We start from the raw sequence: 16,878 nt of genomic DNA on the forward strand, positions 1-16,878 counted from the left end.
GTTGGCCGATTGCATCTCCTTCTGCTACGCTCAGGCTGGTCTCACACTGCATGGTCGAGTAACGGGACACAAGGTCCGAGCGATGGCAGCCTCCGTAGCGTTCCTCAGGTCCACACCTATTGAGGAAATCTGCAAGGCCGCCACGTGGTCTTCGGTTCATACTTTTACCTCCCACTACTGTCTGGACTCACTGTCAAGGAGCGATGGCCGGTTCGGCCAATCGGTTTTGCGAAATCTATTTGCTTAAATTGCCAACTTCCCTCCATCCCTTTTCAGTTAGCTTGGAGGTCACCCACATGTGAGAATATCATGCCTGCTTGTCCTGGGATAAAGCACAGTTACTTACCGTAACAGGTGTTATCCAGGGACAGCAGGCATATATTCTCACAACCCGCCCACCTCCCCGAGGTTGGCTTCTTTGCTAGTTAAGTGAACTGGAGACCACGAGGGGATGCGCCCCCTAGTGGAGCAGGAAGGCACGCATGCGTGGAGCAGCAGAGCAAACTTAAATCTTCAATCAAGTTTGCTTGAAAATGCTTCCGCATCGGGGCTCTGTAGATGACGTCACCCACATGTGAGAATATATGCCTGCTGTCCCTGAATAACACCTGTTACGGTAAGTAACTGTGCTTTCCGTAGGAACCCGTTGAACCAGTTAAGGACCTGGCCGGAGATGCCAATGTAGGCAAGGCAATCTAGGAGAATGTAGTGGTCGATTAGATCAAAAGCACTGCTCAGGTCCAGTTGTAAGATCAGGGCACTGGATCCCAGGCTGAAGAGTGTGTGTATGTGGTCTAGGACGGAGGCTATGATGGTTTCGGTGCTGTGATTGGAGCGAAAGCCTGATTGGTTGTCATTTAGGATATCAAATTTTTCTAGGTATGTGGTAAGTTAGGCGTTTAACACCCCTTCTGCTATTTTGGTGAATAGCGGGATGCTTGCGATAGGTCTGTAGTTGGATGGGGAGCTTGATGGTTCTTTCTTGTTTTTTATGATAGGAGTTATTGAAATGTGGCCTTGTTCTGTTGGGAAACTTCCCGTGGTTAGTCCCCTGAGCTCCATGCACTTCATCCTCTTTTCCTGCAATTGCTTTAACCCCTTTTGAAAAGAAATCTTCTGTTTGACCTTCAAATCAGGATGTCACAGCTTCCTTGATGTCTTCATCACTTGAAAACTTCTGTCCATGGAGAGATTTCTTCAAAACTTGGAACAGGAAATAATCTGAGGGAGCCAGGTCAGGACTGTAGGGTGGATAGTTCAGTTGCTGAAACCCACATTCTTGAATGGCAGTCTGATTGTTGTGACTGGCACATTGGAGAAGCAACATGCATTCAGTGAGGTTTTTTTTTTCCCTCATCTTTTCTCGTTGATTGACTCCCATAAAGCGATCATTGTGTTGGATGTAACTCTCCCCAGTTATAATTGTTTTGTGTGGCATGAAGTCCTTCATCCCAGAAGACAGTTTCCATGACTTTGCCTGCAGATTTTTCTGTCTTGAACTTTTTTGAGGTAGGAGATGACTTGTGCTTCCACTGCATTGACTCCATTTTGGACTCAGGATCTCTGTGACAGACCTAAGTTTCATCTTCAGTCACCAAATGATGAAAAAAATTCATTTGGTCTTTACGGAGCATCTCCAAGTTCTCCTGACAGCACTGGAGACTCATGGCCTTCTCACATGGCATCGGCATTCTTTGAATCCAACTTGCATTAATCTTGGACAAGCCGAACTTTTCATGAATTATTTTCCAAACTGTACCTGCCAAGATGCCCATTTCTTTACTTATTTGGGAAACCTTAATTTGTCTTTCCTTAGCAACAGCAGCAGATGAATCCAGAGACCAATGGGGTAGCACATATCTACCAGCAGGCGGAGAAAGAGAAACTGATTAACAGGTGGTCCTATTGGCTGGCACTCCTCCTGTATCTCCAGAATGCTCTATCTCCCAGCAGGTGATGGTCACTATTCTATTAGCTCCTGGATGTGCCTGGGCAATTATTTTCTCCTGTTGAGATTTTCTCTTCAGTGAGACGGGTGTCCGGTTGAACAGTGCTGGCTTTAGGGGTTACACCTGGGCCCCCCAGGTCCCTGCCTCACCTTCCCTCCTGTGATAGAGGGTCTGCCTTGGTCTCTAATTTTCTTCTTTCCCTAAAAAAAAAAAAAAGAGACCACATTTGCTAAATAACCTTTCTGCGCTACTAGTGCTGAGCAACCGGCTTCTGCCGGCCCTGCAAGCGAAGTTGTAAATATCTGATTACTCACGTTGTTGGAACTGTGCAATTGTGTTAGTGGTTTTGAACAGCAGATTTTCTAGTTTATTTTAGAAAACACTGATTTGGAGTTGAGGCATGTGTGAGAAGGGCTTGATGGCTCCGGGTATATAATTCAGATACCGTTGTAGGAGCTGTTGCCTTCCCGCGCATGGAAACCACGCGCTTTATTTTTTCTTCTGAGGTACATGTCGTGGCTTTCATGCTGTGTCTCAGCGATGTTGCTTTTATCCCAGGACAAGCAGGCATGATATTCTCACATGTGGGTGACGTCATCTACGGAGCCCCGGCGCGGACAGCTTTTCAAGCAAACTTGATTGAAGTTTCAAGTTTGCACACTGCACCACGCATGTGCGTGCCTTCTCGCCCACTAGAGGGCGCATCCCACCTCGTGGTCCTCAGTTCAAATTTTTCCGCGGAGCAAGAAAGCCCTGTGGATCTGAGCTCCAGTGTTTTTGCCTTCTAGCTGCCGCGTTTAGTTTGTTTTTCCCTTCGAATTAGTTCGCGGTGCTGTTTTCCTTTCGTTTCTTTTCAAAAAAAAAAAAAAAAGTCTTTCGTTTTTCGTCGGGTTCCGGGGGCTCCCGGAAGCCGTGGCCGCGGGACGTCGGTACGTTCCCGGCCTTCTTCTTTTTCTTCGTGGATGTCCCGTCCTGTTACGGGATTCAAAAAGTGCAGCCGGTGTGAGAGGTTGCTTTCCATCACTGACCCTCACCGGTGGTGCATTGTCTGTCTTGGGCCCGAACATCCGACAGACTCGTGTGATCGCTGTGCTACCTTCCAAAACAGGGCCCTCCGTCGCCGTAAGGCAAGAATGGCCGAATTGTTCGCCGTCGACGCGCCGCCTAAGGCCTCGACGTCGGCCTCGGCTTCGGCCCCGGCCTTGACCTCGGCCTCGGCGTCCTCGGGGGCCTCGGCCTCGCCTCGGCCCTCTTCCTCGAAGGCGTCGTCAGTGAAGCAAGCTTCGGGTAAGTCCTCTGTTCCATCCCCTTCAGCAAAGAAGCCATCCTCGAGTCAGGCCAAGGCGGGTGGGTCGACCCCGGCCCCGCATCGGACCTCGACTCCGCACACCCCGAGGGAATACTCGAGACCGAGGTCGCCCTCCAGGGAGTGTGCCCCGGACTCGGAACTCCCCACCTTCGTGGGGATTCCGGCCTTCCAGGATCTCCTCCGAGCTCTGATCTCATCGGAGCTGTCGGGAGCCCTGGAAGTGTTGCAGCGTGCTGCGGTTCCGGCGGCCTCGACCTCGGCCTGGACGCCTTCGGTCTCGGAGGCCCCGGCCTCGGCTCCCTCGGGAGCCCCGGCCTCGGCGACCTCGGTCTCGGGTACTGGGACCCCGTTCACCTCGGTCTCGGCCCCGCCCCGGACCTCGACCTCGAGGGAACCCCCTGAGCGGAGTGTAAGGCCCAAAGAAAAGTTGCGCAGAGTGCGCCGTCTTTCCTCCTCTTCCTCCGGGTCTTCCAGACACGCCTCGCCCTCGACGCGACCTCGGACGGGGCGTCGATCGAGGAAGTCTAAGCGGCCCCGAGGCTCGCCTCGGCGCGACCGCTCCTCGTCGTTCGGGGGCGAGGCGTTGCAGGTGTCGGAGTTGCGCCTCGACAACCCGAGGCTCCTCCGCTCACCCCATGGGAAGTCTTCCCGGGCCGCCTCGCCGAGGAAACGGGAGAGTGTCCCACGAACCCCGGGGTCCTCACCCAAGGGTTCTGCGAGGAGGATAACTTCCCCTTCCCCCTCGAGGGCCCTCGAGAGGGGATCCTGGGATTCGGGATCGGTTAGGGATCCTCATTATTCCCATGAGGCCTCCCCCCTCTCCTCGGTGGGGCGGTCGAGAACCCCCTCTCCCCAGGCTAGGCCGTCCTCATTTTCATCCTTCGTTCAGGACATGGCCCAAGCCCTGGGGATTGACCTGATGGTAGGCTCTCGGTATTCCAAAGAATTTTTGGAGGAACAGGACCTCCCCACTCTTCCTAGGGAGGTGCCTAGACTCCCTCTCAACAGTGTCCTTCTGCAAACCTGGCTGAAGAACTTGTCAAACCCTCTTACAGTCACGTCTGTGCCTTCAAAAATGGAATCGAAGTATAGGACGATTCCCCCTAAAGGGTTCGATAAGGCGCAGCTCTCACACCAGTCTCTTCTGGTGGAGTCTGCTCTTAAAAAATCACAGCCCTCACGGGTTTCTGCGGCGGTTCCACCAGGCAGGGAGGGGCGGACCCTGGACAAGTTTGGCCGTCGCCTCTATTCAAATTCCCTGATGGCCACCAGGGTTCTAAATTACGCCTTCACCTTTTCCTCCTTTTTGCGTGGTATGGTGAAGGACCTTCCTCAATATCGAAACTCGCTACCGGACTCCCAAAGAGCAGGATTCGACAAGTTTATGTCCAACCTGTCTCAATTGCGGTTGTACCTATTCCATGCAGTGTACGACGCCTTTGAGCTGGTTTCGAGGGTGTCGGCCCTCGCGGTGGCCATGCGCCGCTTGGTCTGGCTTCGCACCCTCGACATGGACCCAAACCTGCAGGAACGCCTGGCAGACTTGCCTTGTGTGGGGTCCGAGTTATTCGACGAGTCATTGGATGCGGCGACCAAGCGCTTGTCGGAACAGGAGCGCTCTCTAGCATCCCTGGTCCGCCCCAAACCTAGGCCCCCGCCGCAGAAACCCTTTCGGCCTCCGCCGCGCCGATACCCTCAGAAGTCGACCCCGGGCTTTCTCGAGACCGCCTCCGAGACGTCCGTCTCAGCGAGGCAGAGGGGGACAACCCCAAGCCCCGGCGCAGGGCCCTTCTAAGCCAGCGCCTTCCTTTTGACGGGCTGAGCGGACGGGGCGGGTTCCCCTCCGCACTTTCACAAGAACCCCTTCCTATCGGGGGCCGTCTTCGGTCCTTCCGGGAGGCATGGACCGGGATTACCTCAGACGCTTGGGTGCTCCGGATCGTCTCCGAGGGCTACTCGCTCAACTTTGTGTCCTCGCCGCCGGACAGTCCCCCAAGTTTAGTCCCCTGCAACCGTTCGCAGCTACCGACCCTTATAACCGAAGCCAAAGCCCTCTTGAAGCTTCGGGCGGTCGAGCCGGTCCCCAAGGACCAGTGGGGTACGGGGTTTTACTCCCGCTACTTCTTGGTCCCAAAAAAGACCGGGGACCTGCGCCCCATACTGGACCTCAGGAAGCTCAACAAATTCCTGGCCCGGGAGAAGTTTCGAATGCTATCTCTCCCGGTTCTGTATCCCCTCTTGGAGGAAGGGGACTGGATGTGCTCCCTCGACCTGAAGGAAGCATACACCCATGTTCCGGTGCACCCCGCCTGTCGAAGATTCTTACGATTCCAGGTGGGGGACCTCCACCTCCAGTACAGGGTACTGCCCTTCGGCCTAGCCGCGTCCCCACGAGTATTCACGAAGTGCATGGTGGTGGTTGCAGCAGCCCTCAGGTCGCGTGGACTTCACGTGTTCCCTTACCTGGACGATTGGCTCATCAAAGCCCCGACCAGGGAGGGGGTTATCTCAGCGACCCGACAGTCTATTGCCTTCCTGCAAACTCTCGGGTTCGAGATAAACTTTCCAAAGTCTCAGTTGAGGCCGTCGCAGTCTCTTCAATTCATAGGTGCGGTGCTGGACACGGTGCGCCTACGCTCCTACCTGCCGACCCAGCGGTTGGAAGCCCTGGTACGGATGAGCCACCAGGTCTCTCAACTGCCGAAGGTGTCGGCCAAGCGCATGATGATGCTGCTGGGCCATATGGCCTCGACGGTACATGTCACGCCGTTTGCGAGGCTACATCTGAGGACCCCTCAGTGGACCCTCGCGTCCCAGTGGCGTCAGGAGTGCGACCCGGTGTCTCGCCTCATTTCGGTGACTCCGCCCTTGCGGAAATCGCTGCGTTGGTGGACAGACTCTTCAAATCTGTCCATGGGGCTATTGTTCCGCACTCCGCCTTTTCGCAAGGTCCTGACCACGGACTCCTCGGAGTACGCGTGGGGAGCCCACCTCGACGGTCTTCGCACGCAGGGCCTGTGGTCGGCAGAAGACCGTCAGTGTCACATCAACGTGCTAGAGCTGCGGGCCATCTTCCTAGCACTTCGAGCCTTCGTTCACATATTGCAGGACCAGGTGGTCCTCGTCCGCACGGACAATCAGGTGGCAATGTATTATGTGAACAAGCAGGGAGGAACGGGGTCATGGCCCCTCTGCTCCGAAGCTCTTCGCCTCTGGGAGTGGGCGGCCTCCCGGAACATCTTCCTCCGGGCGGTCTACATCCAAGGAGAACGGAATTGCCTGGCGGACAAACTCAGTCGACTTCTGCAACCGCACGAGTGGACTCTACACTCAGCAGTTCTACGCGAGGTTTTCGCTCGCTGGGGAACGCCACAGGTGGATCTGTTTGCCTCTCCGGAGACACACAAACTACCACTATATTGTTCTCGGATGTACTCGCAGGACCGTCTGGAAGCGGATGCCTTCCTACTCGACTGGGAAGGGAGGTTCCTGTACGCATTCCCTCCGTTCCCTCTGATCATGCGAACGTTGGTACACCTAAAATCGTCCACGGCCACGATGATTCTCATAGCACCTCGGTGGCCGCGTCAGCACTGGTTCTCCCTGCTGCTCCAGCTCAGTGCCAGGGAGCCTCTTCCCCTGCCTGTCTCTCCTTCTCTGCTGTCTCAGAGTCAAGGATCCATGTTACATCCCAATCTGCAGTCATTGCACCTGACAGCCTGGTTTCTTGTTCCCTGACTCCTCCGGACCTGTCTCAATCGGTGAAGGAGGTGTTGGAAGCCTCCCGCAAGATCTCGACGAGGCTTTGCTATGCGCAGAAATGGACCAGGTTTTCCACCTGGTGTTCGTCTTTTCACCTGGATCCGGTATCAGTTCCGGTATCCTCGGTTTTAGAATATTTATTTCATTTGTCGCGCTCCGGCTTGAAAACCACTTCGGTGCGGGTTCATCTCAGTGCGATTTCTGCTTTCCACCAACCTCTGGAGGGACGCCCCCTGTCACTCCACCCCTTGGTGACACGCTTCATGAAAGGGTTACTCAGGGTTTGCCCCCCTCTTAAGCCTCCGTCTGTCGTGTGGAACCTGAATGTAGTTCTGGCTCAACTGATGAAACCCCCCTTTGAGCCACTCAACAAGTCCCCCTTGAAATTTCTGACTTGGAAGGCGGTGTTTCTGATTGCCCTCACCTCCGCCAGGCGGATTGGGGAGTTGCAAGCCTTGGTTGCGGACCCTCCTTTCACTGTCTTTCATCACGACAAGGTGGTTCTCCGCACCCATCCTAAGTTTTTACCTAAAGTTGTTTCGGACTTCCACATCAATCAGTCCATTGTCCTTCCTGTGTTCTTCCCGAAGCCCCACTCCCATCCTGGCGAGACGGCGCTTCACACGCTTGACTGTAAGAGGGCGTTGGCATATTATCTTCAACGCACCAGGTCTCATCGGAAGGTTCCTCAATTGTTTTTGTCCTTCGATCCCAATCGATTAGGGCATCCAGTTTCCAAGCGCACTCTGTCTAACTGGTTGGCCGCTTGCATTTCCTTTTGCTACGCTCAGGCTGGCCTTCCTCCCCCGGGTCGAGTCACGGGGCACAAGGTCCGAGCAATGGCAGCTTCGATAGCCTTTCTCCGATCCACTCCGATGGAGGAAATATGTAAGGCTGCCACTTGGTCTTCGGTTCATACATTCACCTCTCATTACTGTCTGGACACTCTATCCAGGAGTGATGGCCGGTTTGGCCAGTCAGTATTGCAAAATCTGTTTTCCTAATTGCCATCCTCCCACCTGCCCTGTTTTGGTTAGCTTGGAGGTCACCCACATGTGAGAATATCATGCCTGCTTGTCCTGGGATAAAGCACAGTTACTTACCGTAACAGGTGTTATCCAGGGACAGCAGGCATATATTCTCACAACCCGCCCGCCTCCCCGGGGATGGCTTCCTTGCTAGTTATGGAACTGAGGACCACGAGGTGGGATGCGCCCTCTAGTGGGCGAGAAGGCACGCACATGCGTGGTGCAGTGTGCAAACTTGAAACTTCAATCAAGTTTGCTTGAAAAGCTGTCCGCGCCGGGGCTCCGTAGATGACGTCACCCACATGTGAGAATATATGCCTGCTGTCCCTGGATAACACCTGTTACGGTAAGTAACTGTGCTTTCCGGTCTGTAGGTACCAGCCGTGTTGGATTTCTTGGCGGTTGGCTCCAGGTATGTTTTTTTTTTCAGCGAGGTTAGTTGGGGCCGGCACATTTGTCCGCGACACAGTCTCATGCTTGTTATCGTGCACTGCCGGGATCGCCGCAACATAGTTAGGGTTCTCCACGAGGCTGACTTACTACAGCCAATATATGCTATGGAGAGCTATGTAAGGACGATGTCGCGTGGTTAGGAAGCCTTGAAACCAGGATAGGACTAGGTCCCACTAAATCCAAAATCACTGAAAATCTTGAACACTTAATTGAAGTCAATAGGTCAAATTAACTGCTTAGGTCAAATTGTATTATGGTTGCACCGTAACCCTCAGTAGCTCTTTGCTATATGTTACTAGTTCTGTGACCACCATCTCGGTGCTGTGATTTTTCCTCAATCCCGATTGTGAAGGGTGAAGGATATTGAAGCATTGTAATTAGCATTCATGCTGTTCTGTGACACATTTTTTCCTTCATTTTGATAAATAGTGAGATGGAAGCTACTGGCTGATAATTGGTCACTTCAGAGAGGCTGAGTTTTGGGTTCTTGGTAATTGGTGTTAAGATAAATTCCTCTTCTGATTTGGGGAAAAGGCCAATTTTTAGGTGATAGTTGAGCCATTGGGTTATTTGTCCTATGGCTTTAGGGGTGGCTACTTTGATCAGATAAGGTGGGCAGTTGTTGAGGCTGCAGTATGCTTTGGAATATTTTAGAAGAAGCCGTTTGTGTCTTGGCATGATTTTGAAGAGATTAAATTCAAAGAATCTGTCTGCTGGTATTTTTGTAGGTAGTTTTGTTGCAGCGGATTGGTGGGAGGTAGCTGGTCATGTATAGATTGAATCCTTTTTTTTTTTAAATAGCTAGTTCTGGGGCTGTTGAAATAGAGGGGTTGTCGCCATTTGTGATCTTGTTCATGATTGTTAGATAATCTTAAAATCAATCAACTGTTCTCAATATTAGATCATCTTCTGTGCTGATCTGTTTAGAGTAGTACTCCTATTTCACGTCAGTGATTTATGTTCTAGGATTTTCTAATGCCACTTAGTCTTGTCTTCTGGGGATGGGTGTTTACGCCAGTAGTGCTTGGCTTGTCGGCAAGCTCTTTTTAAGGACATCAAGTGCTAAGTTGAATCACTTCTCTGATCTTTGGATTGGAGTTGGAAAAGGTGCATGAAAAGCTTACTGAGTCCTACTCTTGCTGAGATCAGTATTTGCAGCTGGTGTTAGTCCTTGTGTAAGACTAGCTAGTTTATTACTACTTCTGTTTAAAATAATATGACTATGCATCCCGTTTTGAACGGGACCGTCCCTTTTTCAGATCCCCTGTCCCGTTTTCAGAGACAGTGTCCCGAAGCTGTGTGTGGGGACAACAGGAGAATAGGCTCGCAGAGAATAGGCTCTCTCCCTGCTTCCCTGCCCGCTGCCACAACAACCGCAGGAAAGACATGTCCAGGCGCCGACCCAGAAGCCTTCTCCCTGACGTCAATTCTGATGTTGGAGAGGAAGTTCCGGGCCAGCCAATCACTGTCTGGCTGGCCCAGAGCTTCCTCTCTGACGTCAGAATTGACGGGGAGAAGGCTTCTGTGCCGGAGCCTGGACATGCCTTTCCTGCGGTTGTTGCGGTGGGGGGCAGGAAGCAGCTGCAGGAACGGGTGGGGGGAGCAGAAGAACTGGTGGTAGGCCAGGCTTCGGAGAGAGGAAGATAGGCTGGCTGGCTTCGGGGGAGGGGGTAGGACAAAGGCTGGAAGGCAGTGAGGGGGCATAAGAAGAAGGAAGGAAGGAGAGAAAGGGGGGGTTGGAAGCAGAAGAAAAACTAGAAAAGAAAGGCCTGGACCAAAGGGGAAAGATAGGAGGCAGATGCAGGACTAGGGGAGGTTCAGACAGAGGGGAGGGGGAGATCCTGAGAAAGAGCAGAGAGATGCAAGACCATAATAGAGGAGGGAGAAAGAGGGAGACCTGGTACAAAGAAGAACTGACACTGGATCTGGGGAGGGGGAAAAGAGAGAGAGAGAGAGACCTGGACCCAAAGGGGATGGGGCTGGATTGTGAAATAAATGTTGGAAAAGAAAGAAAGAGGAAGAGAGAAATATTGGATGCACAGTCAGAAGGAAGTGCAACCAGAGACTCATGAAATCACCAAACAACAAAGGTAGGAAAATGATTTTATTTTCAATTTAGTGATCAAAATGTGTCAGTTTTGAGAATTTATATCTGCTGTCTATATTTTTCTATAGTTACTGAGGTGACATTGCATATTTTAAAGTCATCTGCCATGACTTCTTTGAAAAAAAAACCCAAAACTCGTAAATGATAATTAACGTTTTCTCTGCGTACAGTGTGCTTTGTAGGTTTTTTAAAAAAATTTTATTGGTACCATTATGAATTAATAAGATATTGTATGAACATGAAAAAATGAATGGAAGAAATTGGGGGTGGGGCTAGGGTGGGATTGGGGGCGGGACTGAAAATTAATATGTCCCGTTTTGATGAAAAAAATGGTCACGTTAGTTTAAAAGCATGGGAAGCAGGTGAAAGCTGGACTCTTCTCACAAGTAGACATGTCATGCATTGAGAGAACTTTGCGCAAGCCCATAAAGGCTATTCCAGAGAAGAATCGCTGGCAGGTGTCATCGGTGTGGCTGCCTCCTTTTTGTGAGGGTGTGGTTAGGGATGATATTGGGAGGATCTAAATGACCTTGGAGGTGCATAGAAGGGAGATCCTGTTTAAGTATTCTGACCTTTAAAGGGTTTGATCAGGCATAGATTTGGAATTTAGCCCTGTATAGTACTAGTAACCAGTGAATACATTTTGTACACAGCCATTATTTAAGCACATGTGGGGTTCATTTTATGGTTTTGTATCCCATATGAATGAAACATTGGGCTGTGACAGAGACATTTACTAGTTGGAACTACAGTGTTCTGTGCTTCCTTTTGTCAGGAAGCACAAGGGGAGCACGACGCCTCAACTGAAAATGTAGAGGATTCCAATCATGACCCACATTTTGAGCCAATTGTTTCTTTGCCTGAACAAGAAATTAAGACACTTGAAGAAGATGAGGAAGAACTTTTCAAGATGTAAGTAAAATAAGCATTGCATAAACAATCCCAGTACAGATTTTAATTCTAACTTAGAATGGCTTTAGTGGAGAGAGCTATTTTATGAGACATGATCGAAACATTTAAGATAATGAAGGGAATAGACTTAGTAGATAAAGACAAGTTGTCCACCCTCTCCAAGGTAGAGAGAACGAGAGGGCACTCTCTAAAGTTAAAAGGGGATAGATTCTGTACAACTTAAGGAAGTTCTTCACCCAGAGATTGGCAGAAATCTGGAACGCTCTTCCGGAGGCTGTTATAGGGGAAAACACCCTCTTGGGATTCAAGACAAAGGTAGACAAGTTCCTGTTGTACCAGAACGTATGCATAGACTTAGGGCACTGGTCTTTGACCTAAGGGCCGCCGGGTGAGCTGGGTACGATGGACCACTGGTCTGATCCAGCAGCAGCAATTCTTATGTTCTAAAATAGGAGCCTTGGCTGTGGACATGAAAAAGACCATTGCTGCTATTGTAGGGATTTACCAACATCAGGGAAACTTAATGCTGAATAAAAATGTACAGTATAAGTTTGGAGGCTAAGTGGAACCCAAAAATATGGGGGTTTTGCATAAGCAGTGTCGTAAACTTAGGGCTCCTTTTACAAAGGTGCACTAGCGGTTTTATCGCACACCGGATTAGCGCGCGCTAGCTGAAAATCTACCGCCTGCTCAAAAGGAGGCGGTAGCGGCTAGCGCACGCAGCAATTTAACGCGCACTATTCTGCGCGTTAAGGCCCTAGCACACCTTCGTAAAAGGAGCTCTTAATGTTAATCCCTTTTTTTTAGGAGGGAGGAGGATTTATTTGTTGTTTTAAACACATTTGGTTTACTTTCTCTTTAAATAAAGTTGACTGCATTTGCTTATGCTGCCCTGGCCTTATGGAATTTGTTGCCCTCTTAGTTGGAGATTTCCTATATCAAATTCAAGACAGGTGAAAATGCTGCTATTTGGGCAGACCTTAGTTGATCGGGCTTGTGGCCACTAGGCATCTTTGTTTTTCTATTTGTCGTCTTCTACTTTCTCCTTTTATTTTGTAAACAACTTTTTTGTTAGCTAACAGGCTGTGAAGGGAGTGTTTGAGGTGGGGGGGGTTTCTGAGATGCCCTTGTGATTTAGTGGCAACACTACATGTTGTTCAAACAATGGGAGTTATACAGTACAACTGGGGCTCAGGATTCTCCTCTCAACCAGCCAGGGCTATTGATGCTCCTAGGAAAGAGCCCCACTCTTTGCACAAGTGATCCCCTAGTAGCTTGAAATGGGATGTATTCATACCAGGTTCAGACAAGAACAGAGGACTATAGCAGTTCTTTTGAAGGCTGAATGGTCACTTGACTTTCAATTACATTTTTATTCTACTAATCCTTTTCTTTCTTGAAGGCGTGCAAAACTGTTCAGATTTGCTTCAGAAAATGATCCCCCAGAGTGGAAAGAACGAGGAACTGGTGATGTGAAACTGTTGAAACATAAAGAGAAAGGAACTATTCGTCTTCTAATGAGGAGAGATAAGACTCTAAAAATTTGTGCAAATCATTATGGTATGTAGCTTTCTTCACTAAATCACCTTTGTCATGTAGAAACATAAGTTTATGCTAGTAGCAATTGCTGGAAAGGACATGATGTAGCTGAGCTGCTGTAGCTAGAGGCAGCAAGGTAGTCGGAATTTTCTGCCTTGCCAAAAAATCTTTACTTTGTTCACTCTGTTACTCCCTGTTTCCCATCACTATTTCTAGTATGACAGACACTCTATTCCTGAGCACTCGGGTAGTCAACCTCTTCTCGCAAGAACTCTGTAGGGAGCTTCATTTGCATTGTCTTTGCTCCTCACTTATCTTTGGGCTGTCCTTCAACTCCTCGGTTATCTTCCTACAAGTGAGACAATAGGAGTTTGTCTCTTCTGCTCGTGTTTATTTTCATTTTAAAATTCTTCCTTTTTTTCCACTAAGTTTGTGAGGGTTTCAGTGCTGCAGAGGATTCCCTTTGTGGGACAGCTCTGGTTGAGGGAGAGCGCAGACTGAGGCTTAGGGTTTGCTTCCAAGGGACAGACTGCTTTTGCAGTGCACCTGCTTGGACAGCCTGTGCTAAGAGTTTGGGAGCTCAGGGACCACTCTCTTGGGAACAAGGCTTGCCCCAAGTTCGTCCACAGTGGGCTTGAGCGCAGGCTACGTGGCTCCATGGTGACTTTTTCCAGGATTGGGGCCAACTGTGTTTCTCCCCGCCGTGTGCATGTGCTTGACCTGGTGGGGGTTGAGGTATTCGTCCGGTACATTAGGCTCGAGAGGCAGTCAGAAGACACAAGTATTCCGGATTTCAGGCTTGTTGAGGCAGAGGATCTCCCTTTAAGCTGCTTGCAGCTCCCAGCACACAGCATTTGGAGGGTTTTTCAGGAGTTAGAGATAGCTTCCCCCACCTCTAAAATCCCACAATTGCTATTTATTTTCAGTGTAGCTCTCCTGGGCTGTTTGGCGCTAAAATTGCTGGCGTGGTGGCCATCTTGAATTTCCCAATTTGATTTTAAAATCCTTCATCTGCCTCAAAATGCCTCATTTTTACTTAAAAACCAAGTGGGTTGGACTCCTTGAGCCAGGAAACTTCAAATTCATGCCCCATTTGTGTTGGATGGCAGTCTGAGGGGCATCTCTGTTCACATGCTGCGGGCACTTGAGGGAGGAGTCGATATCCCCAGAAATAGGGGGGGAGATAAATGTCCAAATTTGACCTTGGGAGCAGTTTAAGTGCATCCCCAATGAAACACAGCCTCAGTATGACTGGAAACCCCCCCAAAGGAGCTAAACAGCATCTGTAGGGGCCGTTTGAATGTCAGGGGCAGAATTTATTAATATGGTGTTTGAGGCTTGTATGATTAATTTAGGCCACGTGGAACCCGCTAGAATTGTGGCCCTGCTAGTGCAGGTTTCCCCCGCGTTGCGCCCCCCCCCAAGAGCACAGTTCCCTAGCAACAGTACCATTTGCAGGTCAGAGAAATTTGGTCAGAAGACAAATCGGCAGATAGAATCATTATTTTAATGCCTTTGCTCTCCTAGTCAGGGTCCTCTATAGCAGGAGATGCTGCTGCTACATCCCAGGGAGGGCAGAATACAGATTTGGGAGAGGCTCTGGACCTTGGCGAGGACCTAACTGTGTGCAGGCTGATTAAACCTTTAGCGCTTATGGGGATAATCACTGAATCCTTCCAAGAATTGAAGCTTAGAGGCTTCAGTCCTATTCCATGCAGACCTTTTGCTTTCCCACACATCTAGACATTACAAAAATGCTTATAGATTATTGTGAGGTACTGAAGGGGGCCCCTTCAGATGGCCAAAGCTATGTCAAAGCTCTGTCCGATTGATGCCGCATTTAAACAGCTTTTTGTTTCGCAAAGGTGGATTCACTGGTGGTGCAGGATACCAAACATACCTCCGTTCCCAGTGAAGACGGCATGGTATTGAAAGATGCCCAGGACCGCAAATTTGATTTTGTGCACAAAAGTCTCTGAGACTGCAGCCTCTGCTTTGAAAGCAGCCACGGTGCTTCTTTTGTCACCTGAGCTTGCTACTCTTAAATTGTGCTGCGATCCGGACACCATCGTGGCCAAAGATGTCTAGTTTTTAATATCTGGGGTGGATTATGTGGCTGAAGCTCTGTATGACCTTTTCAGAGTCATGAGCAAAATGTCAGCTTACTCCATTTCTGCCCGAAGGATGCTATAGATCAGGGAGTGGGCAGAGGATTCCTCCTCAAAGGCGACCTTGAATAAACTGCCATTCAAGGAACAATTGCTTTTTGGGAAAGGCCTAGATGAACCTTTGGCCAGCGTGTAGGACTTAAGCCAACATCCTTGCCAGATAGCAGATCTTGAGCCCCCTGGTCAGGGTAATTTTCGGACATCCAAAGGCACGACTGCCAGTTTGTGAGAGTGGGGGGAGCTTTGGGCTAGAGATCATTTAAGAACTCTACACAAAGATTTGGAGAGGTCAGTTGCCCTCAATCTTCAGGATACCGCTCTGCCATGGGCTTGGCATCATGCTTCTTTATAGCTATCTGCACATTCTTATTTTTCCAGATCACAGGAAGTAGTTGCAGTTCAGTGTGTTGGAGCAACACTTCCAGTTCGCAGCTTTACCCTTCAAGTTGGCCACGGACCTTCACCAAGGTGATGGTTGTAGCTCATCTACGCAGGATGGGCATACAAGTCTATCTGTACCTGGATGATTGGCTAATCAGAACCCAGTCCAAATCTGAGGGCAGACTAGCAGTTCAGCGGGTGATCCAGTTGCTGCAGAAGCTCAGCTGGGTGGTCTAGGAAGAGTCACCTAGAACCAATGCAGAGCCTGGAATACTTGGGAGTCCAGTTCGAGACTGAGGAAAACAGTATTCTTTCTGGAAACCTGCAGAGAAGAGCATCTGCATCAGATATGGAAGTTTAAGAGCAAACCTGTTCTGACGGCCTGGCAGCACTTGCAAGTTCTGGGATTAATGGTTGAGACCATTTCCAGCTTCCACATCAAACAGGAAGTACACTTGCCTGCCTTCACACCCTCTGGTTTGAGAAAACATGATTGGGTGTTAAAATCATTGGATGTGTGCAGGCTTTTACTGCAGTATTTAGAAGTTGCGAACAAATTTTGATTGTCAGATCATCCGTTTATGCTGGCTGGAGCAGCCCGTAAAGGTTGGCCAGCATCAAAAGCAACGATTTTCAAGGCAAATTCGTATGGCTATTTCTTCCTATATTAAAAGTGGAAATCATCCACCTGCGGTATACAAAAATAAAGTTGTTGTTATTATATCTGTGAAGGTGCATTCCATGAAAGGCGTTGCTTCCTTGTGGGCTGAATCCTCCACAGTTTCCTCAGAACAGATCTATAGTAGACACCACCAGATAGGACTCCAAATTTGGATCTTTGATTCTGGCAGCAGGCTCATCTGTCTCTTCCTAAGCTTAAGGGTCTGCTTTGTTAACTTCTTGAGTGTTCAGAAATAGTTTCTTTCATACTAGAAGGAAAGATTAGGTTCTTACCTTGTTAATCTTCTTTCTAGTAGACGTATTCTCTATTCCTGAAGCCCACCTTGTCAGTTGTGAATTTGCCTGCTTCCTGCCTCAATAAGACCTGACAATTAAGACACCTTGTTTCTTCGGTCCAGCCTTGACAAGAATAGAGGCAGTGGCTATCGCATTGAAGTATCCTGGGGGTATCTATACATATCTCCTGCACTCTTAGTGCTGGTTGTGCTCAAGTTGGTGACTTGTTTGTTTTGCATCTAGGATATGGTACGGCAGCGCTGCTGTCAAGGTGTTATGCTAGTGGGTTCTTTAGACTGGCCAGAGCAGTTTC

The 16,878-nt window shown here is 49.6% G+C and overlaps 1 protein-coding gene across 1 annotated transcript in view; it reads left to right on the forward strand.

Annotated features, from left to right (window-relative positions):
* Positions 1–16,878, forward strand: part of RANBP1 (RAN binding protein 1) — a 71,805-nt gene that overhangs the window by 9,864 nt on the left and 45,063 nt on the right. Inside the window, exons 2-3 of the mRNA XM_033955423.1 lie at positions 11,384–11,520; positions 12,923–13,080. Of these exons, the coding sequence (XP_033811314.1) occupies positions 11,384–11,520; positions 12,923–13,080 (295 nt within the window). The remainder of the gene's footprint in view (positions 1–11,383; positions 11,521–12,922; positions 13,081–16,878) is intronic.

The sequence above is a fragment of the Geotrypetes seraphini genome, chromosome 8 (genome assembly GCF_902459505.1).
Source record: "Geotrypetes seraphini chromosome 8, aGeoSer1.1, whole genome shotgun sequence".
Taxonomy (NCBI): Eukaryota; Metazoa; Chordata; class Amphibia; order Gymnophiona; family Dermophiidae; genus Geotrypetes; species Geotrypetes seraphini.